This window comes from Phyllostomus discolor, chromosome 6 (genome assembly GCF_004126475.2).
Source record: "Phyllostomus discolor isolate MPI-MPIP mPhyDis1 chromosome 6, mPhyDis1.pri.v3, whole genome shotgun sequence".
NCBI classification, from domain to species: Eukaryota; Metazoa; Chordata; class Mammalia; order Chiroptera; family Phyllostomidae; genus Phyllostomus; species Phyllostomus discolor.
In genome coordinates, this window is record NC_040908.2 from 18,152,504 (window position 1) to 18,177,414 (window position 24,911).

Genomic DNA, 24,911 nt, shown 5'->3' on the forward strand with positions numbered 1-24,911 from the left:
ATTTCTGTGGTTCTGTTCCTGTTCTAGTTGTTTACTTAGTTTCTTTTTGTTTTTGTTTTAGGTGTGGTTGTTAATTGTGAGTTTGCTGTCATTTTACTATACATGTTTTTTTATCTTCTTTTTCTTAGAGAAGTCCCTTTAACATTTCATAAAATAAGGGCTTGGTGATGATGAACTCTTTTAATTTGACCTTATCTGAGAAGCACTTTATCTGCCCTTCCATTCTAAATGAAAGCTTTACTGGATAGAGCAATCTTGGATGTAGATCCTTGCCTTTCATGACTTGGAATACTTCTTTCCAGCCCCTTCTTGCCTGTAAGGTGTCTTTTGAGAAATCAGCCGACAGTCTGGTGGGAAGTCCTTTGTAGGTGACTGTCTCCTTATCTCTTGCTGCTTCTAAGATTCTCTGCTTCATTTTTACTTTGGCTAATGTAATTATGATGTGCCTTGGTGTGTTCCTTCTTGGGTCCAACTTCTCTGAGCTTCCTAGACTTCCTGGAAGTCCATTTCCTTTGCCAGAATGGGGAAGTTCTCCTTTATTATTTGTTCAAATGAGTTTTCCACTTGTTGCTTTTCCTCTTTTCCTCCTGGTACCCCTATAATTCGGATGTTGGAACGTTTCAAGATGTCCTGGAGGTTCCTAAGTCTCTCCTCATTTTTTTGAATTCTTATTTGTTCATTCTTTTCTGTGTGGTTGTTTCTTTTTTCCTTCTGGTCCACTCCATTGATGTGAGACCCAGCTTTCTTTCCATCAGTATTGGTTCCCTGTGTATTTTTCTTCATTTCACTTACTGTAGCCTTCATTTGCTCATCTAATTTGCGACCAAAATCAACCAATTCTGTGAGCTTCCTGATCACCAGTGTTTTGAACTGTGCATCTGATAGGTTGGCTATCTTGGTCACTTAAAAGGATAGCTTCTGGGGCTTTCATTTGTTCTTCTGTTTGAGGCATCTCTCCCTCTCTCTCTCTCTCTCTCCCCCTCTCTCTCTCTCTCTCTCTCTCTCTCTCTTTTTGTCTGGTTGTGCCTGTTACATAGGAGGGGCAGAGCCTTAGGTGTTCACCAGGGCTGGGCACCTTAATCGCTGGGTTGTGACATTGTATGTGGGGGCGGGGTCAAGAGAGAACAATGGCACTTGCTCCATTTTCCGTGGGACCTCAGTTCCTTCTACTGCTTCCCCCAAGCAAACTGGACCTCTCTGGTGCCAGTTCCCATGTGGGTGGGCTTGTGCACACTATGGGACCCTCCAAGGACCTCTCCTGTGAGGCTGGGTGTCCCTCTGTGCACCTCAACTCCCACAGGTGCCCTCAATCAGTGTCCCAAGGCTCTATTTCCCAGCGCTGGGATCCTGGGTTGTGCGCAGTGTCTTGCTTCACAATTGCCACCTCACTGGGTCTGCCAGCCGCCACTTGCACACTCAGGGTCCACCTGCTGCGGTCTTGAGTGCCTGGATGCCTTACGCACCTGGTCCCAACGCAGTCTGTTGTCCACACAGCGACCACACCAGGTTGTCCGACTCCGCCCCTTTTACCATTCTGGATGAACGAGTCTGTTTCAGCTTCTTGGTTGTCCAACTTCCATTCAGATCAATTTTCTGTCAGTTCTGGTTATTCTGTTTCTAAATTTTTGTCCTTATGTTGGTTGTGTGAGGAGACACAGTGTGTCCACCTATGCCTCCATCTTGGCTGGATGGAAGTCCATCTCCAGCTATGCTTCTTAATCTCTGTACCTTTTTCCCCGTTTTCCCCTTTCCCCCTCCCAGCTGATAACCCTCCATGTAATTTCCATATCCATGATTCTTTTCCAATTCTAGTGGTTTACTTTGTTTTTAATATTCAGTTGTTGATAGTTGTCAATTTGTTGCCCTTTTAATGTTCATAGTTTTGATCTTCTTTCTTAAATAAGGCCCTTTAGCATTTCGTGTAATAGTAGCTCGGTGATGATGAACTCCTTTAGCTTTACCTTGTCTGGAAAGTACTTTATCTGCCCTTCCATTCTAAATGATGGCTTTGACTTTGGCCAAGATGGAGACATAGGTAGGCACTCTGTGCCTCTTCGCACAACCAAAATAAGGACAACAACAATTTAGAAACAAAATAACAATCAGAACTGACAGAAAATTGAACTGTATGGAAGTCCAACAACCAAGGAGTTAAAACACACATTCATCCTGACCGATAGGAAGGGCCGTCGGGCGGCTGGGCTGAGAGGGGTCACAGCACAAAAAGCGGCAGCACCAGCGCTCAAGGCATCCCACGTGCCCAAGACCACAGCAGGTGGACCCTGGGCGCACAAGCAGTGGCTGGCAGTCCCCAGGCATGGGGTGGGAAAAGGCAGACCCAACGAGGCGGTGATCGAGAAGTGAGGCACTGCATGCAAGGTGGATGGCTGACCTGACGGTCCCACATTCTTGCACAGATAAACCAGGTGAAACTGAGGAACTAGGTAGACCACACAACCCAGAGTCCCAGCATGGGGGAAATAAAGCCTCTAACACTGATCAAAAACACCTGTGGGGGTTGAGGCTCAGGGAGAGACTCCTAGCTTCACAGAAGAGTTCTTTGGAGAGACCCACAGGGTCCTAGAACGTGCACAAGCCTACCCACACAGGAATCAGCACCAGAAAGGCCCAGTTTGCTTGGGGGAAGCAGTGAAAGGGATTGAAATCTGAGAGAGAGCGGAGCAAGCACTGTTGTTTCCTCTCGGACCTCTGCCCCACATACAGCGTCACAACCCAGACATTGCCACTGTCTGACTTCTAGAGGTTTGCCCATCACTTGCCTCATTTCCATTTACTTCATCCACTTCCTCTATGTGACTGGTGCCTTTCCAGCTGTTGCCCTGATAGTGAATCCACAGTGAGTTGGTTTGCCTACGTTCTAAGTCCATGCCAGCCCTGTCAACAAACTCTCCTGATAACCTGGCAGTTTCTTCTGCTGCCCCAACCCTCACTGGTTTTTACAGCCTGAAGTTATGGGTATTTATCTTCCTGGCACCGGAACCCTGGTCTGTGCAACCTGGCTTGGGGCTGGGATCGCTTGCTCCCAAGGTATCCCTACCCATTTTTATCCACCACATGTGAATGTGGGACCCCCCCAAGCTGCCAACACCACTGCCACCTCTCTGTACCACACCAAATCTCTGTGTTTTTCTGCCTGTCTCCGTGACTCCGACCTTCCTACCTTGTTGGGTTAATGTGACTTCTTTAAATTCTTGGTTGTCAAATGCTCATACAGCTTTTTTTTTTTTTTTTTTTTTTTTTTTTGAAGTTTCTGTGTGTTACTTGTTTTGCTGTCTAGTTGTAATTCTCTCTGTGGTTGTGTGAGGCAGCAAAGTGTGCCTACCAACGCCTCCACCTTGACTGAAAATCTCAAGTACTTTTTCACATGCATGTTTATTATCTGTATGTCTTCTTTCATGAGGTATCTGTTGAGATCTTTTTTAAAGTTTTTATTGATTTTGAGAGAGAGAGACATTGACTTGTTGTACCACTCATTTACACATTCAGTGTTTGATTCTTATATGTGCTGTGACTGGGGATTTAACCCACAACCTTGCTGTATTAGGATGATGCTCCAACCAACTGAGTTACCTACCTGGTCATGGCTGTTCAGATCTTTTGCCCATATTTTCTTTTAATTGTTTTTATCCATTTACTTATTTTTGTCCATATAGTAGGATGTGAATTCCTCTTTCTCCTACATAGGTTCTAGCGGGAAGGGGTTCGTGGAGAGGGAGGAAGTGATGAATAGATGGAACACAAGATTTTATAGGGCAGTGAAACCATTCTGCATGATACTGTAAAAATGGATTAAATGATACAAACAGTATACCCTAATGTAAGCTATGGACTTTAGTTAATAATAATGTATCGGTATTATTCACCAATCGTAAAAAATGTACCACACTAATACAAGATGTTAATACTAAGGGGAAATGGGGAGGTGAGGAATTATATGGGAACTGTCTGTGCTTTTCATTCAATTTTCTATAAACCTAAAACCACACACAAAAAGTTTTTTTTAAGTTGAAAAATAAATATATAAACACATAAAAATTAAAAAGTTGAGCCCTGGCTGGTGTGGCTTAGTGGATTGAGCTCCAGCCTGCATTCTGTAGGTTCTCTGGTTTGATACCCAGTCAGGGCACATGCCTGGGTTGCGGGCCACCTCCCCAGTTGGGCACGTGCAAGAGGCAACTGATCGATGTATCTCTCTCACATAGATGTCTCTCCCTCTTTTTCTCCCTCCCTTTCTCTCTCTCCGAAAATAAATCAATAAAATCTTTTTTAAAAAGTTGAATATCACCCAGTTCAGATGGTCCCACTTAAAATTTCATACACCTTTGCTATTAATTAAAACGTTAATAATTCTTGTGCTTCACCTTGAACCCTTGCCACATCCTGTGTTCCTGAGTCTGGAGACTCTGGTTTAATTTCCCTAAAATAAAACTCCTGCCTCCTTTGGTTGTGGAAGGGGAGCGCTTACCTAAGTGCTTTTGGTGTGGGGACAGGACTACAGATTAAGTTCTTCATTACAAATTGTTTTTTTTTTAATTCTCGCTCGAGCACATGCTTATTTATTTTCAAGAGAGGGAAAGAGAGAGAGAGAGAAACATTCATAGGTTGCCTTTTGTAGGTTCCCTGAGTATGGCGACCGAACCTACAAGTTAGATATGTGCCCAGACCAGGAATGGAACCTGAGACCTTCCAGTTTATAGGATGCCACTCCAACCAGCCACTCCACACCAGCCAGGGCTCTTCATACAAACTTTTAAGCAGTTCCTGTGTTTTGAGCTGCCTACCTTACTGATGCTTTCTCTGGTACCTGATGCCTCCACTTCCTGAGTTTTTTCAAGGTTTTTGTTTGCATCAGCTTGCTCCTTGTATCCCTTTACAAGCAGGCACTTAGGTTTAAGCTCCCTCAGCTCTGCTAAATTATCACACTTCATCAGTTCTCCATCTACAAAAATCTATTGTGTCTTTTTGTTGTCTCCTCTCCTGTTCTTTTTGTTTTGAAGATTTTTCTCTTTTTACTCATTACTATTATTTCACTGATATTTCTAGAGGAAGTAGAGAGGGATACCTGTGTTCAGTAGTATGGCTTTTTAACCCATCTGCTTCCATTTTGAGCAGTGAGGGTTCGGTTTTATATTACTTCATTTTCTTCTGTTTTTCATAATCATACTAGTTTATTGATTATGTGTTCTCAGCTCTGCTTTGGAGAATGGTACTGAAAAATGACACTTTTTACATGACAAATAATTCTTAAAATGTTTGGGGAAAAGTTTCTCCAGAATCATAGTTGTATATATATTTTTCAGTTGTTCACAGGACTTAGAGCTCCTGCCAGAGGATTGTTACTCTTTGGTCCCCCTGGAAATGGGAAAACAATGCTGGTAAGAAATCTTTTTATATTTGTTCTTTATGACTTGCTTTTCGGTAATATACTTCACTAAAGTTTTTAAACTAGTTTTCAGTGACAAAATAGATGGAAAACCATATGTCCAGTCATATGTTGGTGCTGGGTAAATTTGACAATATAATTTTTTTATTGTTTCCCCAAATTAAATAATAAAATTTTACCTTAAAAGAACTTACCTTAGTATATTATCTTCTTAACCCTTGATTTATTTATTATCTTAACAGCTTTATTTAAATAAACAGCATGATACAGATTTTTTCTTTTTTTTAATTGAAGTATAATCAACATACAACAGACTTTTTTTTTCCTCTGGTACACTTTTGCCAAAAGTTTTCGCTGGGATCTAGATACCTCTTTCTCCTGCTTAACTTCTAGAAGGAAAAAGTAAAAGGGAAACAGTAACTTTTTTTCTTAGCTGTTTGTCTTTTTCTAACTGGTTATCTTTAGGAAGAGAATAACACCCTCTTTTTTTAAAGTCCTTTCTCTATCCATTTTCCCTTATTAAAAGGAGGGAGTGTGGAAAGAAGCACAACTCTTCATAGACCTTTTTTCTCATTGCTGAGAAGGAAACATTGCTGTATATTAGAAATTGTATTATACCTTATATTTTTAGAAATTGTTTTCGTGTGCTTAAATTGATCAAATATGTTTACCTTGTTAAAGCAAGATACTGAACTAATATAATATTTGCCTTTGTGATTTTTAAAGGCTAAAGCAGTGGCTGCAGAATCTAATGCAACCTTCTTTAATATAAGTGCAGCAAGTTTAACTTCAAAATATGTGAGTATTTTTTCCAGTATTGTCATGTTCTAACTTACAGTCTAAATATTACTATGTTAAGTGTAAAGGGTGAAAACATTACACAAAAATATTTGTGAGTTTTATATCTATTATTCAGATATGATGACACTCACTCTTCATAGTAGAAAGTCATGTACATTCATTAGGGTCTTTTAAAATTAGAATTGTGTTGGCCCTGACTGGTGTGGCTCAGTGGGTTGGGTGTCATCCCGCAAAGTGAAAGGTTGCTGGTTCTATTCCCAGTCAAGGCATGTGCTTGCATTGCAGATTCCTTGTCCACTTGGGGCATGTGCGAGCGGGAATCTATGCAACCGATCGATGTTTCTCTCACATTGCTGTTTCTCTTTCTCCCTCCTTCCCCCCTCTCTAAAATAAATAAAATCTTTTTTAAAAACAAAATAAAAAAAATAGAATTGTGCTGTCAAACACTACATTAGTTTTCTAGGGCTGTGTAACAAACTACCATAAATTGGCTGGCTTAACAGAAATTTATTATCTTACAGTTTTGGAGGCTAGAAGTCCAAGATCAGATGGATGTTGGCAGGGTTCTCAATTTTATAAAGTAATTAAAAGTAACTATAGCTCTAGCTAGCGTAGCTCAGTGGGTTGAGTGCCGGCCTGCCGATTCAATTCCCAGTCTGGGGCATATGGCTGGGTTGTGGGCCAGGCCCCCAGTAGGGGTATGTGAAAGGCAGCTACACAGTGCTATTTCTTTCCCTCTCTTTCTCCCTCCCTTCCCCTCTCTACAAATAAATAAATAAATAAAATCTTAAAAAAAAAAACACCTATAAAACAATACCTCTTTTCCTGGTTACATTTTGTTGCCTTTGTGAAATTTTATAAATAAAATTGTTATTAATGTAGGTTATCCAACTATGCATGTGATATAATGGAAAACACTGTTTTCAAAGTTCGAAGATAGGGATTCCTACGTAGCTTTTCCATCCTGAGCTGGCCTGAAGAAAGTATCACTTCAGGCCTTGCTTCATTTGTAAAGTATTGATGTCATAAAAGGGGATCTCTTGCAGGTCCCTCCAGCTCTGAGAATATTTGTTTAATGATTCTAAATCTTGGGCCAGTTGTTTTTTCATTTTTTAATGAAATTTTTAATAAAAAGAATAGATGCCACCTAGAGGACAGAAGAGTTTTTACAGTAGATTACCCCTAACCTCAGGACCCTTTCATTCAATGCTTCTGTGTATAGAGTTTTAGTATAATGTTTATAGGGGTGTTCATAGACTTCCTGAACTACCTAAAAATATGTTTATATTTATTGGCATTGATATTGTGAGAATAAGTTTTCAAGGTGTTCGTAATAGAAAAAGTTTTGTTCAGTAGAGCACTTTCTTACCTATCTGCTTTTTTAAATGTACCCTGCAACCTGTGGCTTAAGGAATATGTACACCATCTCGTTCTCTCCCTTTGTATTTTCTCTTCCCACTAGTTTTACCTTTGACTAATAGATATTTTATTCTCAAGACTTAGTGTTGAGAAGTACAGTGTCAAAACAGATATATTTTATTTTTTATAGTACCTAACAGACTGCATTAAATAATAAATAAGTGGTCTGTTTTCTAAAATTATAAGGGATATTTCAGTAACCTCCCTTATCTTCTTCCTATTTCCTTAAACCAAATCTAGCAAAGAAGGGAAATTAAATGTCCAGTTTATAGACTTTCAATCATGAAATTTTAAAAGCTAGAATAATGTTAATTTTATGTCTGTAATAGTGTGCTGTGCCTTATCGTAGGTGGGAGAAGGAGAGAAGTTGGTGAGAGCTCTTTTTGCTGTGGCTCGAGAACTTCAACCTTCTATAATTTTTATAGGTAAGAAGAACATGTTTACCAACTGAGTTAGTTAAACCTTCATGAAATATCCCTCTCCAAATATGAGGTAAGATAGGAACAAGTACAAGTATTCAGAAGGAAAAAGTTTTAAAGAAACACAAAGTTGAAGACTATCTAATGAACTGAGTAAGACCCACTATATTAATAATTTAAGTAGTGAACTAGATTAATCTCAGGTAACTCATATAGCTTGGCTTTTAATTCAAGTCTTATCCTTCTATTTCCTCTAGATGAAGTTGATAGCCTTTTGTGTGAAAGAAGAGAAGGAGAACATGATGCTAGCAGACGCCTAAAAACTGAATTTCTAATAGAATTTGATGGTGTAAGTATAGATTGTGGTATTATTAATATGGTAACATTTTAATGTATATATTTTTCTATTAAAACAGATTAGGAATACAGATATCTTACATTTTTTGTTACTACTTTCTGTAACAGTACTAAAAACAATTTTTTGGCTTATAGGTTCAATCTGCTGGAGATGACAGAGTACTTGTAATGGGTGCAACTAATAGGCCACAAGAGCTCGATGAGGCTGTTCTCAGGTAGGAAGACTTACGTAGAAACACACATTTATCACAGATATGTTTAGTCATGTGTTCACCTCACATATTTCTTATTTCCTTCACTCAATTTGAAAACTAAATTAATTATTTTCCTCCTTATAATCATTCTCTGGCCTCAAATAAACATTTTTGAGGACAGGGCCAGCAGGATATCAGGAAAACTACTTTTCATTTTATGGCTTTAGGCAAATTGCTTATTCTTTCTGGGTTGGATTAAATTATCTTAAAACTCCAAAGTCAATTTTTACTCTTTTTTATTGGGCTTTATGAGAAACTGATAAAAGCAAGATTCTTAGAAACTGTCATTTTCTCTGTTCTCGTGTGTTTGAACAAATTTGTCCCCTTCCTTATGGGAAGAAAGTTTGACCCAGCATAAAATTATTGGCCTCTTTTTTTTTCCCAAGGAATCTATGACGTCGCCCCATTGTTTATGGGGTTGGATGTTGCCTGCAAAAGTCTGAAGGCAGCCTACTATTATCCACATTCATGCATGAACTTGATTTTTTTTCTCACAGGATACAGTTTTCATTATTGAAATCTAGTTATTTGAAAACTAATGTTGATTGGTTTGTGTTTATTTTTCCTGGGATTTGGTGTTTGTTTAAATTCATAGTTTGGGCCCTGGCTTGTGTGGATTGAATGCCAGCCCGTGAACTAAAGGTTCTCTGGTTCACTTCCCAGTCAGGACACATGCCTGGGTTGTGGGCCCAGGTCCCCAGTAGGAAGGGGACAAATTTGTTCAAACTGGGGGTACACGAGAGGCAACTACACGTTGAGTTTCTCTCCCTCTCTTTCTCCTTCCCTTCCCCTCTCTCTAAAAATAAATAAATTCATAGTTTGAAACCTCCTTTGTTTTGGGAAAGTTATCTTTATTTTTTTCGTTCTACACACAATTTACACAAAATGTTGCATCTTTTTCTCTTCCATATCTATAATTTCCTTTCTAATCCTTTGAACTTTTAAGTCTTTTGTGTTTTGTCTCTTTTCCTGTTTGTTTTTATTTCTTACCAGGTTGGTGTCTAATCTTTTAGCTACTCCTTTAGTAACCTTTGTTTCTCTGTTGGTTTTTGTTTTCCTTCTCACTGCTTTCCTGGTCTCTCTGATCTATTTTTTTTCATCTTCTTCTGTTGTTTTATTTCCTGAGCCTTTGTACGATATATCATTTCCTTGAGCCCTTATATCTCATTGAGCTCATGTTTCATAGAAGACTTTCTTTTCATTAAATTATTATATTACATGGAAATATATATGGTTAAAATTTTAATTTGCTTTATGAAAGAATTCTCTTGTACATGTTCTTTATTTTATCCCCTTTATTTATTGTATTCTTTTCTCCTACTTTGATACTATTTTTTTGAAAAATCCATCCTGTGCTTTTGCCTGTTTTGCTTATTGTTTTTATTTAAATAAGAAGTAGTCTTAGAAAACCTAGTTCTGGAAGAATATTGTAGAAGAGCTAGAAAAGTAACGTACCAAACAAGTATTCTGGGTTGTCCCTGTGAATACTGTGGGCTGACAGGCAGTCTCTCTAGTTCAATAGTAAAGCTCTACCTGATAAACAAGTGTGTGTGTGTATAAATAAGGCATCGGGCTGGTTTAGTCTTCTTCGACTACTAAGGATTGGCCACTGCAAGACAGCTTGTCACCTTGCCAGACTGACCGATGTCTTCTTACAAAGACAAAGACAAAGTGACACAAAGACAAAGACAAAGACTAGAGTTTGTTCAGCTTCACCTTTCTTGCCATTGCCCTGTTATTGACTAGGGTTCACGTGATCTACAGAGCCAGTCTAAACATGCATGTTTAAATGGGGGGAGGTCAATTCTGTTACCCCTCAAAATATGCTGTTTCCTTTGGAAAACACTATGCTCTGACATCCATCTGTAATCTGCAGTGCGTATCCTCCTTCGTCAGTGTAATTTGCACTGCCCTAGGCAGCCCTTCTTCATACATTTAAGTTCCATAAATGTTACCTAGTTTCTTGATGTGTACTTTTCTGTTTCCGTTGTACTTCTTGGTTTTAGTTGTTTTTAGTTTCAGAAGGAGAGCAAAGGTGTCTCTATTAAAATTATTATATCAAGCTCTGGCTGATGTAGCTCAGTGGATTCAGCGCGGGCTGCAAACCAAAGCATTGCAGGTTCAGTTCCCAGCCAGGGCACATGCCTGGGTTGCAGGCCACGGCCCCCAGCAACCACACATTGATGTTTCTCTCTCTCTCTCTCTTTGTCCCTCCCTTCCCTCTCTAAAAATAAATAAATAAAATCTTTAAAAAAATGCTTATATCAGATATTTTATTTTAAAGTGTTATTACTGTTAAAAATACGCACATACCTAAATGGTTAACTTAATTCTGACAGTATTGAATTAAGGATTTTTAAATATTAACTAGAGAGTTTTAAAAGAGTAACTCTAAAAATAACTTTACATTGATGACTGAAGTGCATTCGAGTGCATTGAGCATTGTACTTAAAGCTTTTATTCTTGTCATTTGCTACTTAAACTGAGTTACCTTTAAATGCAGAATCACATTACTGAATTGCTTGAATTCTTCTTTTAGGCGTTTCATCAAACGGGTATACGTGTCTTTGCCAAATGAGGAGGTATGTATCTGTGTGTGATTTTTTTTTTTTAAAGCAGAAACAAGAACTGCCACCTTGACAATATTGAGTCTTCCAGTCTACGGAACAACCACTTTGGAAAACAATCTTGCAGCTTCTTTTAAAAATAAGCATAAACTTAGCATAACCCAACAACTCCATTCCTAAAAATCTACCTAAGACAAATGAAAGTATATGTTTATAGAAAGGCATGTACAAGAATTTTTATAGCAACATTATAAATAATAGTCAAGAGTCTAAATATTCATTAATTGGTGAATGGATAAAAAAATGGGGTATATCCATTTAATGGACTACTATTTAGCGGTAAAAGAAATGAGCTACCTTTATATGCTATAATGAGGATGAACCTCAGCCATGTTATACTAAATGGAAGACACCAGACGTACAAGCTTACACATCATGCATGATTCCATTTGTATGAAATGCTCAGAAAAGGTAAATTTCTAAAACATAAAAAAGATTGTGATTTGTTAAGGCCTAAGGGTAAGAGTGAGGATTAACTGCAAGTAGGGACGGGGTAAACTTTCTGGGTTGATAGAAATGTTCTAAACTAGATTATGGTGATGGTTGCAAAACTCTACATTTAAGTCATTGAATTACAGACTTACAGTGTGTGAGGTACATGTTATATGAATTCATACTTGTATAAAACTGTTTTCTTTTAAATTGTGGTCGTCTAGTTTAGACCTTTAACATCCTTGATAGTAACAGGAGCTATGGCCTTAGTGATTTATTTGGATTATCTTTACCTCCCTCAGGAATTCTCAAAAAGTGGTAGTTTAAAACAACATGAGTGAGGCTCTGAAAGGTAGAGTGATTTATGTAAGATCATTCAGCTCCTAAATGAGTTGGGATTTGAACTTGATTCTTGGAATTTTATTAAGCCAATTCTTAGGAATGATAATCTTTTAACATTTCTTTTCAGACACGACTACTTTTACTTAAAAATCTATTATGTAAACAGGGAAGCCCATTAACCCAAAAAGAACTAGCACAACTTGCTAGGTGAGTAATTTGATTTGGGCTATTCTACAGCTTTTTTTTTTTTTTAACCTGTTTCTGGGGGTATAAGGGGACTAAATGGTAATGAAAAAGATATAATAAAATTTTTTTAAAGAAATCTTTTTCCAGTCAGGGCACATGCCTGGGTTGCAGGCCATGACCCCCAGCAACCGCACATTGATGTTTCTCTCTCTCTCTCTCTTTCTCTTTCTCCCTCCCTTCCCTCTCTAAAAATAAATAAATAAAATCTAAAAAAAAAGAAATCTTTTTCTATTTTGTTTAAAGTAAGTTCAAGTATAAAATGAGTAATATAATCTAAAAATTTGTCTCATCTTCTGCTTCCTTTACTTTCTTATCTCTTCTTCTTACACATAAAGTTATCTACATTTTAATTTCTAGATCCTATATAAGACATGACTAAATATCTATGATAGTACTGTATTCTTTTTATAAACATAATAAAACTTCTAAGTGGTGTAATAGTAATTTTAAAACTTTAAAGTATCTCATATGTGCCCACATGAACATGTTTTCATATAAACTTCTTTTGCATTACACATAATTTTTTAGCATTTACATCTTTAACTTTTTTTCATTGATAGAATAAATTTTTTAATTTTATTTTTTTAAATCAGTGGTACACTCTAGTAGTAACTTGAATATAGAGGATGCGTTCATGAATTTTAATAACTGGAAAAATCTCGAAGTTATTTAAAATACTCAATAAGTATGTGAGTGGCTAGTAATTTTAGTAAACACTCTGATAACTATGATTACTATGAAAAAAGAACAGATTCATCTTTTGGAAATACTGAGATCATTCTTGACATTCCAATAAAGAATTCTGCTAATAATGTCTGATCTGTGTAGTTATTTAACATAATATTAATACATGATAAGTGAATACTTTCTCTCCCTGTTTTATTTTCCTCTTCCCCTTTGCCTCCCTAGTTCTTAGTTCCCTTTGATAATCTCCTGGCTGCCCAGGATTCTCTACTGTGGCATCTCATTCAGGTGTGCCTATTTTTGCCACTGTCTTCTACTGCAGACCCTTCCTTCACCTGTCTGTCCTACATTTTTAAACATCTACTTTGTGATGTATTATAGAATTATACACTTGAAACCTATATGATTTTATTAACCAATGTCATCCCAATAAATTCAATTAAAAAGTTGAAAATAAGTAAAAAAAATAAAAGCAAAAAACAATAATAAAAAATTAAAATAATCTACTTTGGCCCTTATTCTATCAAGTCAGTGTTCTTTATCAAGACAAAGACTCATTAACTTATACAGAAGTAACTGGCTCTGTGTCAGTTGGCCAGCAATGGCTTATAGATGTTATTACCTTTACAGGGGATATGTTTACAATGTAATAGATCCTCTTGGAGTTGATAGTAGGTATGTGTTAATCTAAAAGAATGGTTGCAGCCCTGGCTGGGCTGCTTAATTGTCTGGAGTGCTGTCCATACACCAAAAGGTTTTGGGTTCAATTCCCAGTCAGGGCAAGTTTGCAAGTTTGGTCCCTGGTTGGGGTGCATACAGGAGGCAGCCAGTCCATGTCTGTCTGTCTGTCTCTGTCTCTCTCTCTGCCCTCTCTTCTTCTTCTGACTCCCCTCCCTCTCTTCCCTCCCTCCCTTCCCCTCTAAAATCAATAAACATAGCTTCGGGTGAGGATTTTTTAAAAAATTTAAAAGAACAGTTGTAATATTGAAAATCTGAAGCATTATAAATGAGGAGCCAGCAGTAGACTGTTTTGTTTCTTTATAGCAAGTGGGCCTTTCTGTGCTCTTAGATCACATAGCAGCCTGCTTAATGACAAAGGCGAAGTAGGTTTTATCCTTTTATTACATGGAGATTTTAAATCCGCAAAGATGAAAATAATTTGCTCTTTTAACCCATTCTCAGAATGACTGATGGATACTCAGGAAGTGATCTAACAGCTTTGGCAAAAGATGCAGCTCTGGGTCCCATTCGAGGTATGTGTACAAGACCTTGAAACACTCATAACTCTTCACTAGACCACTTTAGAAGTTTAAGAAGTCCCTGTTGAGAGATCTTTATTAGTAGGAAAGCACTGAAGTCCTATCAGTGGAAAACTTGAAACAAAGCAGTTTCTAGACTTAGGGTCAGCAAATTTTTCCGTAAAGGGCTTAATAGTAAATATTTTGGTTTTGTGGGCCACATATGCTCTCCATTGCATATATATTTTTAAACAGCAAAAACAACAAAAATAAAAGCCAAGAATGTGAAACTGGTTTTAGCTCACACACTATACAAAGACAGTCCATGGTTCAGTGGACCACACCCCTTTGTTCAGACAATGGGTTTCACTTGTTGATAGTAGCTAAGCAGCAAAAACCTGAAAGAAAACTTTTTCAAGCAAGCAAAAAAGAATATTAAAGGGAAAATGTTCTTAACACTTTTTGTGCTTTTCATTTCAGTATTCTAATATCACTTGAAATTAATATGTCTAAGGGAACTCATATAACCATTATACTTTTATCATATGTTAACTTTTGAGGAATTGCTTGTTGATTCTGAAAAACCACAACTGATCATTTTTAGGTTAAGCTACAGTAAACTCACTATGATATCACTTACAGTAGATGTTCTCAGCTACTTTTCCACAGCCACCATAGTCAGGTATACGCTAAGATTACTGGCTATAATGATACAGTAGAACATGGAACATGAAACTTCCAGAATACATCTACAGTGAAATAAGGTACAGACTTAGAACTGCTGCTTTGGAGAATACTAAATGTAACTTTGAGAATGTATTTTGAAACACCGAGTAAAGCATTTTAGTCAAACTTTCTTGCTGCAAGCCTTGTTCAGATAGAGACTGAGAAACAATAGCTAATATAGAAATCATTTCTATTTTTAGAATATTTTATCTATTTCCTGAAGCAGACAAAAGTTGTAGATTTAAAAAAGCTAATGCCTTTTTTGCAAAAGTTGCATTCTTTTAAGTTTACTCTTGAATTTGTGAAATTTTTTGGTTTTGGACAGTATCCAAAAGAAATTGAATGCCTTTCAGTTACTACTAAGAAGGAATATTACTCTTAGCTTTTACACATTGTATGTACTCTTAATATATGTCTCTTTTATTAATGATTTATGTTGAACAGATACTCTTAGGTCATTGTACTTGGTTTTGCTCTTCAGCATTTTAAACTTCAAAAAATTTTAAGTGGCTGATTTTTATATTTCACAGAACTGAAACCAGAACAAGTGAAGAATATGTCTGCCAGTGAGGTATACTATTTACAATGATCTTTTCTTGCTTTTGGTCCTCTTTGTTATAAGACAAATATTTTGTCTGGATTTTAGAGTTTATTTGATTAGAAATTAGAAAAAATTTACTTTGCTTCATTTCAAAATGTAGAGACCTATTCAGTTACAGTATCTTATGTTGTTTATGGATAATGGACAAAAATATTGTACACAGACATTAAATCATTTTCTAACAATTCATATGTGTAAATACTAAACAAGAAAACTATAGGAAACAAAGATTTTATACATTATGAAAGTATCTTGTAACATATTAAGCCTTTGATGTTCTATTTTGTTTTTCAGTGTTTTTCTCCTTATAAGAGCAATACAATTACTATTGTAATGCAATTTATTATATTTTCTTAATATGGTAGATCCTCTTATGAGATGCTAAAGAATTTCTTTTAAAAATTATTGCCTACCTATGAAATATAAAATTGGAAATGCAGAATAATAACTATGTGAACAAACTTTTAAAATCAACTTGCATTATATTTGTAACATTGTATTTTTTTTTAATTAATTTATTTATTTTTAGGGAGGGAGAAACAGAGGGAGAGAAACATCAATGTGTGGCCTTTCACATACCCCCTCCTGGGGACCTGGCCTGCAACCCAGGCATGTGCCCTGACTGGGAATTGAATCAGCAACCCTTTGGTTCTCAGGCTGGCACTCAATCCACTGAGACACAGCAGCCAGGGCACATTGTATTTTTTTATTGCCCAAGTTTCAATAGCTATTGAGGAGACATTGAACTCTCACAATAGAGAACAAGTGCATTTTGGCAGACTTCTTCAAACTTTTAAGTGAACTTGATGTTGTCTTCAGGTATTTTGTATATTGTGCTTATTACTAAGTCCTCAAACTTCTTGCAGCCACCCTTCCACTTTAACAGTTTAGTTTACCTAAAGTGCATTTCACATGCATAGAGAAGTCGGAATAGAGAATTCCATGTACCCACTCCAGTGTTCATCTACTATTACCTTAAAAATTTACATTTAAAGTTGTATAAATTCCAGGTCTTTTATCTGATTCATAATTTTAATTCCACATTTTTCTGATTTTTAAATATATCAGTACTGTACAACTTGTGTTCCCAAAGTGTCTTAGGGGTTTTTAATATTTTGGATATACTTTATTAATAATATCCCATAATACATTATTTTTTAAATATTCTTATGCTCATAGCATGAACTTAATAGTACTTTTATTTAAACTAGTTTATTTATTTTTAGAGAAGGGAAGGGAAGGAGAAAGAGGGAGAGAAACATCAGTGTGTGGTTGCCTTTTGTGCACTCCCCACTAGGGAACTGGCCCACAACCCAGGCATGTGCCCTGACTGGGACTCGAACCAGCAACCCTTTGGTTCACAGGCCAGCATTCAATCCACTGAGCCATACCAGCCAGGGCCTTAATAGTACTTTTCTATTCAAGAAGTAAGCATTGGGCATGAATTATTTCCTTTCCACATAGCACTTCCCCTGACTTGGATCCTGGACAGGTAAACTTGATATCTCATACTCTGGCCCCCTATATTAAGTTTGAGGAAAGGCCCATTGTGTGATATTGTAGGCCTCTATCCCTTGGAAAGACCATATAAATAAACCAATCAAGGCAAGAATGACCTAAAACCACCAACTCACAAATAAATTTCAGTAAGAAGTAGTGTACAGGTTCTCAATTGACTTAGCAGGCAGAGTCCACTCAGCCCTACATCTGTAAGTGTCCTTCACTCTGTCTCAAGCTCCTAGGCCGCGGCATTTTCTCTGAACATCCTCTGGAGGGCCATTCGCTTCTACCTGTAAATGGAATCAGATGCTTTGATACACTTTCATTAATATCTTACATAATTTATGAAATGAAGGAGGTGGCTGATTAGGGAATAATAGGAATTCTTAGGAAACTGTTATTTCATAGTTAAACTTTTTGTATATATTACCCATCCTAAGAATATACATACAATGAAACTTGAATAATAGTTTTCTTTTTCACTGAACAGAGTCAACCTAAATATAGTTCCTGTTTTATTTGAAGAGTAATCTTGAGTCTATATTCTTTTTTTAGTAGCTTTTTTTCCCTTATGATTATAAAACAAGGTAATTCTATTGTCATAGGTATTTACAACAAAAATAAACCCAAAATTTTAGCCAAAATTTACCCAAAAATTTAGCAGCTTGAAACAACACATTATCTCACATTTTCACAGAGTCAGAATAAGGGTGCAGCTTAGCCAAGCCCTCTGCTTCAGGTCCTCTCAGAGGGGTGCAGTCAAGGTACTGGCCGATGGTCTCGTCCAACGCTGGAATCAAGATGTTGGCTGGCACTCTAGTCTTTGCAAGGCTCAGCTGGGGAAAGATCGGCTCTAAGCTCTTTGGTGTGATTCTTTGCCAGATTCATTTCCTCTTTTGGGTTTTTGGGCTGAGAGCCTCAGTTTTCTCTGGCTATTGGCTGAAGGCTCTCTTCACTTACTTGTTACATACATCCCATCAAAGCAAGAAGCCAGGCAGATGAGAGAGAGTGCCAGAAATGGGAAGTCAGAGTCGTTATACCTAATCCTGCAGGTGATTAGGTATAAAGGTGATTCTGTCACTTTTACTGCATTCTGTTCTTAGATCCAGTCCACACTCACAACAAGAGATGGAAGGCGTTAGGAGACATGTCAGAAGATGTCCACCACATGTGTAAATCAGATACAATTTTTTTATGTTTAAAGGTCACACATGGCCAGTGAGATCTGTTTTTGTATGAAGATGAGCCCTCTCAACACTACAACTTCAAGAAGCACTTTTGCTTTCTGGGAGCAAGGCACATCCTGACTTTGCTTATCCCAGGACATGCAATCACCAACTCTCTAGGAACCCTTGTTCATTTTAAGGAAGAATAATATTAAGACTCTGGGTGTAGAAATGCATACTTTGTTTTGTGTTAGTGCTGGTGTTAAATTAACCCACTCCAATGACAAGAGCCTGAAAATGCACATTTTTAAAAATATCATTAATTCAGTTTGATAGAGTATGTTTCAGTATTACAATGTAACATATCTAGTTGATTTTTTAATCCCACACCTAAAAATAGAATCATAGCCACTATTTTTAAAATATATAAGCCAGCCCTGACCAGTGTCACTGTCCCACAAAGTGAAAGGTTGCCAGTTCAATTCCCAGTCAGGGCATATGCCTGGGTTGTGAGTTTAGTCCCCAGTGGGGCAATCAGTGTTTTTCTCTCACATTGATGTTTCTCTCCCTCTTTTTATAAAAATAAATAAAATAGTGTGTGTGTGTGTGTGTGTGTGTGTGTGTGCGCGCGCGCTATAACATTTTAAACTAAATTTCAGGTAACAGTGCTGTTACTGGTACCATCCCACTAATTATGTATAGTCAGGTCACAGTGTTACAGCTATTGGTTCTATTATATACTTTTATCCAGTTAAAGTTTATTTTTAATCTAATGGGTTTATAGTTAATGCTTGATAATTTCCTTTCTAATAAATCTAGCTTGAGTTTTAGCTAGAGTATTAGTGAGGCTTGAGAATGCAAAACTATGAACCTATGCACAGAAAAAATTGGAAGGAGATAATGAGTGGTTGTATATCTAATGGCAGAACCGTGAGTGAGTGACGCTTTCTTTCTGCTTGTCTGTAGTTTGTCAAATTTTCTACAATGAGAGTGTGTTGTTTTTATGATGGGAACATACTATGATTTAAAATGTTAATACCTAAGAAACTGAACACATGTAATAAAAATGGATTATAGCATTTTATTAAGATTTGTTATGTAGCAGCCTTGCCTAATACATAGAGTGGGACAAAAGTAGGTTTATCATTGTTTGTACTGAAAATAATACAATGATTAATAAATAATAATACAAGAATAAACTCGGTTTCCCATACTCACAACTGTAAAGCTTCTTTTGCCTCACCCTGTGTATGTAAAATAATATGAATGACATGATTTTCTAAATAATTCGTCTGTATATATTTGTATTAATAGCATCATTTAACCTATTGGGTAACTACTGTATATGTGTTCATCATTTGTATTGTCATGTGCTGTTTTATAATCTAGATGAGAAATATTCGATTGTCTGACTTCACTGAATCCTTGAAAAAGATAAAACGCAGTGTGAGCCCTCAAACCTTAGAAGCGTATATACGTTGGAACAAGGACTTTGGAGATACCACTGTTTAAGCAAGTACCTTTGTGAGCCTGCAGAACATTTTATTTACGAAGAGAAAAACACACCACCTTCAATGAAGAACTGTAAGCTACAGAAACTCAGCCTAAGTTTACAGGACTTTTCAGAGTCTTAAAATCATTTGTGCATCCAAAAAGATAAACCATAAAACAAATTTAAATAAAACATACAATGCAAATGGATTATTTTGTTTAAGGCCTTCTTGGCTTGATGGTCATGGTTATCCAAATGGGCAGCGTAAGTTAGAGCACAATAAAAACTGATTCTGGTCTTCTTTACCAATGTAGTCAGAATGTAAATAATGATTTGTATATTGTGTTGCAGATGAAAGTATTCCAGAGACAGGAAGTGGTAGAAGACACAAGAGCCATGGGTTGTCTTCTGATGTCTTTTTTTATAACAGTAAATTTCCCTGTTTTCCTGTCCTACTGTTGTCTTTACTATGGGTGATTGGAAGGCCAAAATTAAGTTTCTTTTTTTCCCTTTTCTTTTTACAAATCGTGTGCCAAAAGAAACTTTTTTCTGGGTGATGGTTATAGGAAAAAGGATTTTGGAGGCTTTTTCTTTGTAAATTTACAGACGTTAAACAATTGTTCTTTTCACTTTTTATTTTTCTAGTACCTTTCTACCCAACAATTTAGAAAACGGTATAATAGCAACAAAAACAAGTCTAGTAAAATAGAGGAGAAATTTGGAGGTTTTGAGTCACTCTGTCATACAACATGTAGATCAGTCCTCATGTGATCGCAGTATTTTTTTCTAATATATTTGTCAGGAATCTCTTGTAGACTGTTAACTTATTCCTAATGGAATTTATTTTCTGCTAGAATTATTCTAATATTTAAGAAAGCCAATTTTGACATCTGTAAAAGTGGTTCCTGTGCAAGAAAAGGAAGTGCTGGGAGCTAGGACATTTCTAATTTATTGCTTATTGTTTTCTTACTGTTTACAGGATAATGATAAGCCAGTGGATCCACCATCTTTTACTCTTAATAACTATTAACCCCTTCAATGAAACTTTAAAAATTACTGAATTTTTATAAATTGCATACATTTTATAGGTTTCTTGTGCTCACTTTGTTAAAAGGTTGTAGTCTGTTAATCTGCCTTTTGTTTCCCCAAAATGTACGGTAATTCTGTTTCTTGTTTGTGTAAGTATGCCTGAATTTTTATTATGCAAATGTCATTGTAGCAAGTAGAGATTCATATCATTGCCTTTTAAATATTGTAATAAAGGCAAATGGATATTTGCCCTTAGTTTACTGGTTAAAAGTTTGTTTACAGAAATTTTCTTTGGTGCTTTTATGTAAAATGTCATGGGTGGAAAGAATAGTTTTATAATAGAAACAAAGATTTTTCATTTAGGAACTATCTTTGGATTTGAGCGAACACATTAAAATTAAAACCTTGCCCCTACTAGATGAGAATTTTATAATGAAGACATACCTTCTTAATTTTACTCTTGCTCTTCTTAAAGATTTATGTAAATACAGATGTATGGTTTCTTAACATCATATGGGTTTTATAGACATATTTTAAATTATGTCCCTTCTAGTCATGACTTTTGAACTCCCTAGATAAGAAAAATTAGGGTTGAGATAAATGGAAAAACATTTTAAGCCCAAACTATGTATGCTTTAGATCTTGAGTAGTATTTCTTTAAGGTCTCAAACATTAAAATGTCAATTATAAAATAATGATAATTAAGATGATAAAATATACATGGTGACAAGAATTGGAAACATCCCAAATTAAAACATTTTCAGTAAAGCTCAAATTTAATTTTAATTTATTTAGAAAAGGATTATTATTATTGATACTTGGATAGCTCATTAGTCATATTAAAGGTTTATGTGCTTCAAGCTCAACTTTTAAAATATCTTTAAAATGATCATAATTCTATCTGGAATAAGTTAATGTAGCTCACTACTTTTATTGGGAAAGTTTTTAAGTAACAAAGATTGCAAAATATTAAAATAAGTAAAAGTCAAGTTAATATTGTCATAAACATTGGGTCAGATGTAGAAACATCCATTCATGCCTAGTAGTGATTTTACTTACCCGATTGGGTCTGAAGTTGAGCTTAGTGCTGGAGAACTATTTTCTATGACTTACTATGACCAAGTTTCATTTTCAGCTATGTGTCTTTCATAGAAGGGCCATGAAAATAGGATAATGATAATAGTAGAAGGTGTAAGGGGTTGGTTTGGTCTTTTTCACCATAGGAGTTGCTGAGGTTGTTCGAATTAATATTAGACTTAGATTGTAACCTTTTAGATTTTGCATTGAGCTATGTGTCATACAACTTCCTAAAAGTAACACTTAAACATTAAATTTTAGCATGCTCTTCATGTTAATATGGCAGAGTTTTGTAAACTGAATTAAAATTATTGATGTACTGGACTCTTAACCAAGGGAAAGAATCAACACTATCTTTCAAGGTATTTAAAAGGTAAAAGTGTATTTTAAGACAATTTGCCCATTGAAGTTATTCCAATTTCTGACTTGAAAATATGCTTTGTTTTGGGGATGAATTGGAAGAAAAGCAGATGCTAGAATTCTAATTTAAGTAAATACATAGTAGTCTTTGTTTATAGTGTAAAATTCTTTATATTTTGTACAAAAACTAATTCTTTTGGTAGAATGAATCATTTAGCATTTGGTTTTGGACTCTGAGTCAAAGATTTTTCCTTTAAATGCTTGTCTCAATTTTAATGTGGTCTTTTGTACTTCACAAGAAATGAATTAAAAGGTTCAGTTACATAAAGTGGGGTTTATCCTAGTGGACTGGAAATAAAGTATAAACTTTATTTTGCCTTTTTTTTTGTTTGAACCATTTTGAGATTTTAGAGGTTGCAGTCTGGTAATGAAGGAATAGCTTATATTGGACTAATTCTTTCTCTCACCAACAATTATAAACTCTGAATAAAATATAAAAATGATTGGAAGACTCTAGAGGCAACAGCTGCACAAACTAATACACTAAAAGAGATTCACATTTACTAGCTTTTACCTGGAAGAAAATTTCTAGTTTGTGCCGTGTGCTTGGAAGTAGAATTCAAGCAGAGTATGACAGTCTTGCTTGGCTGAGGAGTCAGTAGGGGCCTCTAGAACAGCTGGAAATTGGGAAGGAAGTCTTGAAAAGGAGAGTGCTTCACATAGATAAGCCCCCCAATCTGCCTACAAATTCCTTTCAAATTGAACCTGTGCAGTGTGGCATTCAGAGGAACCCAACAGAAAGCAGTAGTTGAAGTCTAAGGAACTGAACACAGGTGGCAACGGCTAGGGTCATACAGAGTTTGAAACTCAGATTCCAAAGCTTAAAACCAAGCTTTCAGGTGGGCTGGATTGGGTGTAAAAGGGAGAAAACTATACTTGAACAATGATTAAAATAAAATTAAAAAAATACTTTTAACATAACAAAAAAAACCCAAAAAAACAAAAAACCAAGCTTTCACAGTGTCCAGGTTATCCATCAGAAATTTAAAAGAGAGAGCCAGACCTAAACACAACATTCTTTAGAAGAAAACAGTAATCAGTCTTCGCAATATATCAGGCATAAAGTCACACTAAACAATTACTAGGAACACAAAGAAAAATTACATGAGCCATAATCAAAAGAAAATATAGAAGCAGATCATATATGGGAATTAAAAAAATTATTTCAAAACAGATTTAAAATATGTTAAAGAATTTCTAGGAAAAGATGCGAATTGAACTGATTTGGAGTCTCAGCAAAGAAACAAACTAAAAGTCTGGCAATGAAAAAAATTTGAAATAAAAAATAGTTACAAATTTAAATTACAAATAGTTACAAATCTGAAATTACAAATTTCACTGGATGGGCTTAACAGTAAACTGGACACAGCAATCTGTATTGTATTGGAGGACAGCCAACACAATTATCAAACTGAAGCATAGAAAGAAAAGAAAGAGCGCAGGTCTGAGACCTGTGGAACAGTATCAGTCTAATGTATCTGTAATTTAGCTGCAGAAGAGGAAAGGAAGAGAATGGGACAAAAGAAATATTTTAAACAGTAAAGCCTGAAAATTTCCTATGAATGTGGAAAGATACCAACTTAAAATTTTAAGAAGTTCAATGATCCCAAGCAGAATAAATACAATGAAGATCACATGTGGTTGCATCATATTGCAAACAAAATTAAAAATTAAAAGCAGCTAGAGAAGGGACATGACATTACACTCAAATAAATAGTAAGAGTGATGGCTAACTTCATCAGAAATAATAAAATACAGGAAATGATGGAATGACATCTTTAAAGCATAAACATGAACCTAAAATTTCAGACTTTTAAAATATGAAGGCAAATAAAAGCTGTTGCTGATAAATGAAAACTAAGAATATGTTGCTAGCAATCTGACATAAATACCTTAAGAAATTTGTCAGCTGATGGAAAATGATCCTCAGCGGAACTTGCATCTTTAGGAAGGAATCAGAACTTTGAAGTGATCTGTGTCAGTAAATACAAAAGATATTTTTTTTCTTAATTTCTCTAAATATCTACAGGCTTTTAAAAAAACAATATGGGGGAGGGCAGTATAAGGGGACTAAATGGTAATGGAAAAATATATAATAAAGATTAAATTAAAAAAATAAAACTTAAGTGCCATGTGTGGTATTCATATGTAGATGTAAAAGAATACAAAGTAGCAGAAAGAACATGGACAGTAAATGGAATTATAATGAAATACTATTATACACAAAGTGATATGCTATTAAGGTAAGATAGACTGATTAAGGATACATATTGTAATCTCAAAGTCCAGAAGAAACCCAGCCACCTGCCTCTTAGAGTCCTCCCAGTGGAATTAGAGTGTGTGCACTTAATTCCTCCAGCATCAGTTTATAACAACGTGCGAAAGGTTAGGCCTGTGTTAGGCAACAGAGAACAGCTCTATCAGGGAATGGTAGGAAACTTCTCCGAAGTGCAAGTAACCAGACGCCAGCCAAGGGCCAACCTTACAAACAGGACTTTCAAAAGAATAGCAGTCTCAGGCCTGCTATTGTAACTTTTTCTTCACAGTGGTTCAAAATGGTCCGTGGCTAGTGTGATTTAGTGGATTGAGCATGGGTCTGTGAACCAATGGGTCACCGGTTCGATCCCCTGTGAGGGTACATGCTTGGGTTGCAGGCCAGGACCCCATTTGGGGGTGT

The 24,911-nt window shown here is 36.1% G+C and overlaps 1 protein-coding gene across 4 annotated transcripts in view; it reads left to right on the forward strand.

Annotated features, from left to right (window-relative positions):
* Positions 1-22,545, forward strand: part of SPAST (spastin) — a 61,057-nt gene extending 38,512 nt beyond the window's left edge. For all 4 annotated transcript variants that reach the window (XM_028515492.2, XM_028515494.2, XM_028515493.2 and 1 more), the window contains 10 exons: positions 5,322-5,396; positions 6,131-6,202; positions 7,974-8,049; positions 8,301-8,392; positions 8,536-8,615; positions 11,194-11,236; positions 12,183-12,262; positions 14,168-14,238; positions 15,480-15,520; positions 19,606-22,545. In XM_028515492.2, coding sequence (XP_028371293.1) covers positions 5,322-5,396; positions 6,131-6,202; positions 7,974-8,049; positions 8,301-8,392; positions 8,536-8,615; positions 11,194-11,236; positions 12,183-12,262; positions 14,168-14,238; positions 15,480-15,520; positions 19,606-19,728 — 753 coding nt within the window. In that variant the 3' untranslated portion in view covers positions 19,729-22,545. The remainder of the gene's footprint in view (positions 1-5,321; positions 5,397-6,130; positions 6,203-7,973; positions 8,050-8,300; positions 8,393-8,535; positions 8,616-11,193; positions 11,237-12,182; positions 12,263-14,167; positions 14,239-15,479; positions 15,521-19,605) is intronic.
* Positions 22,546-24,911: the final 2,366 nt, after the last annotated feature.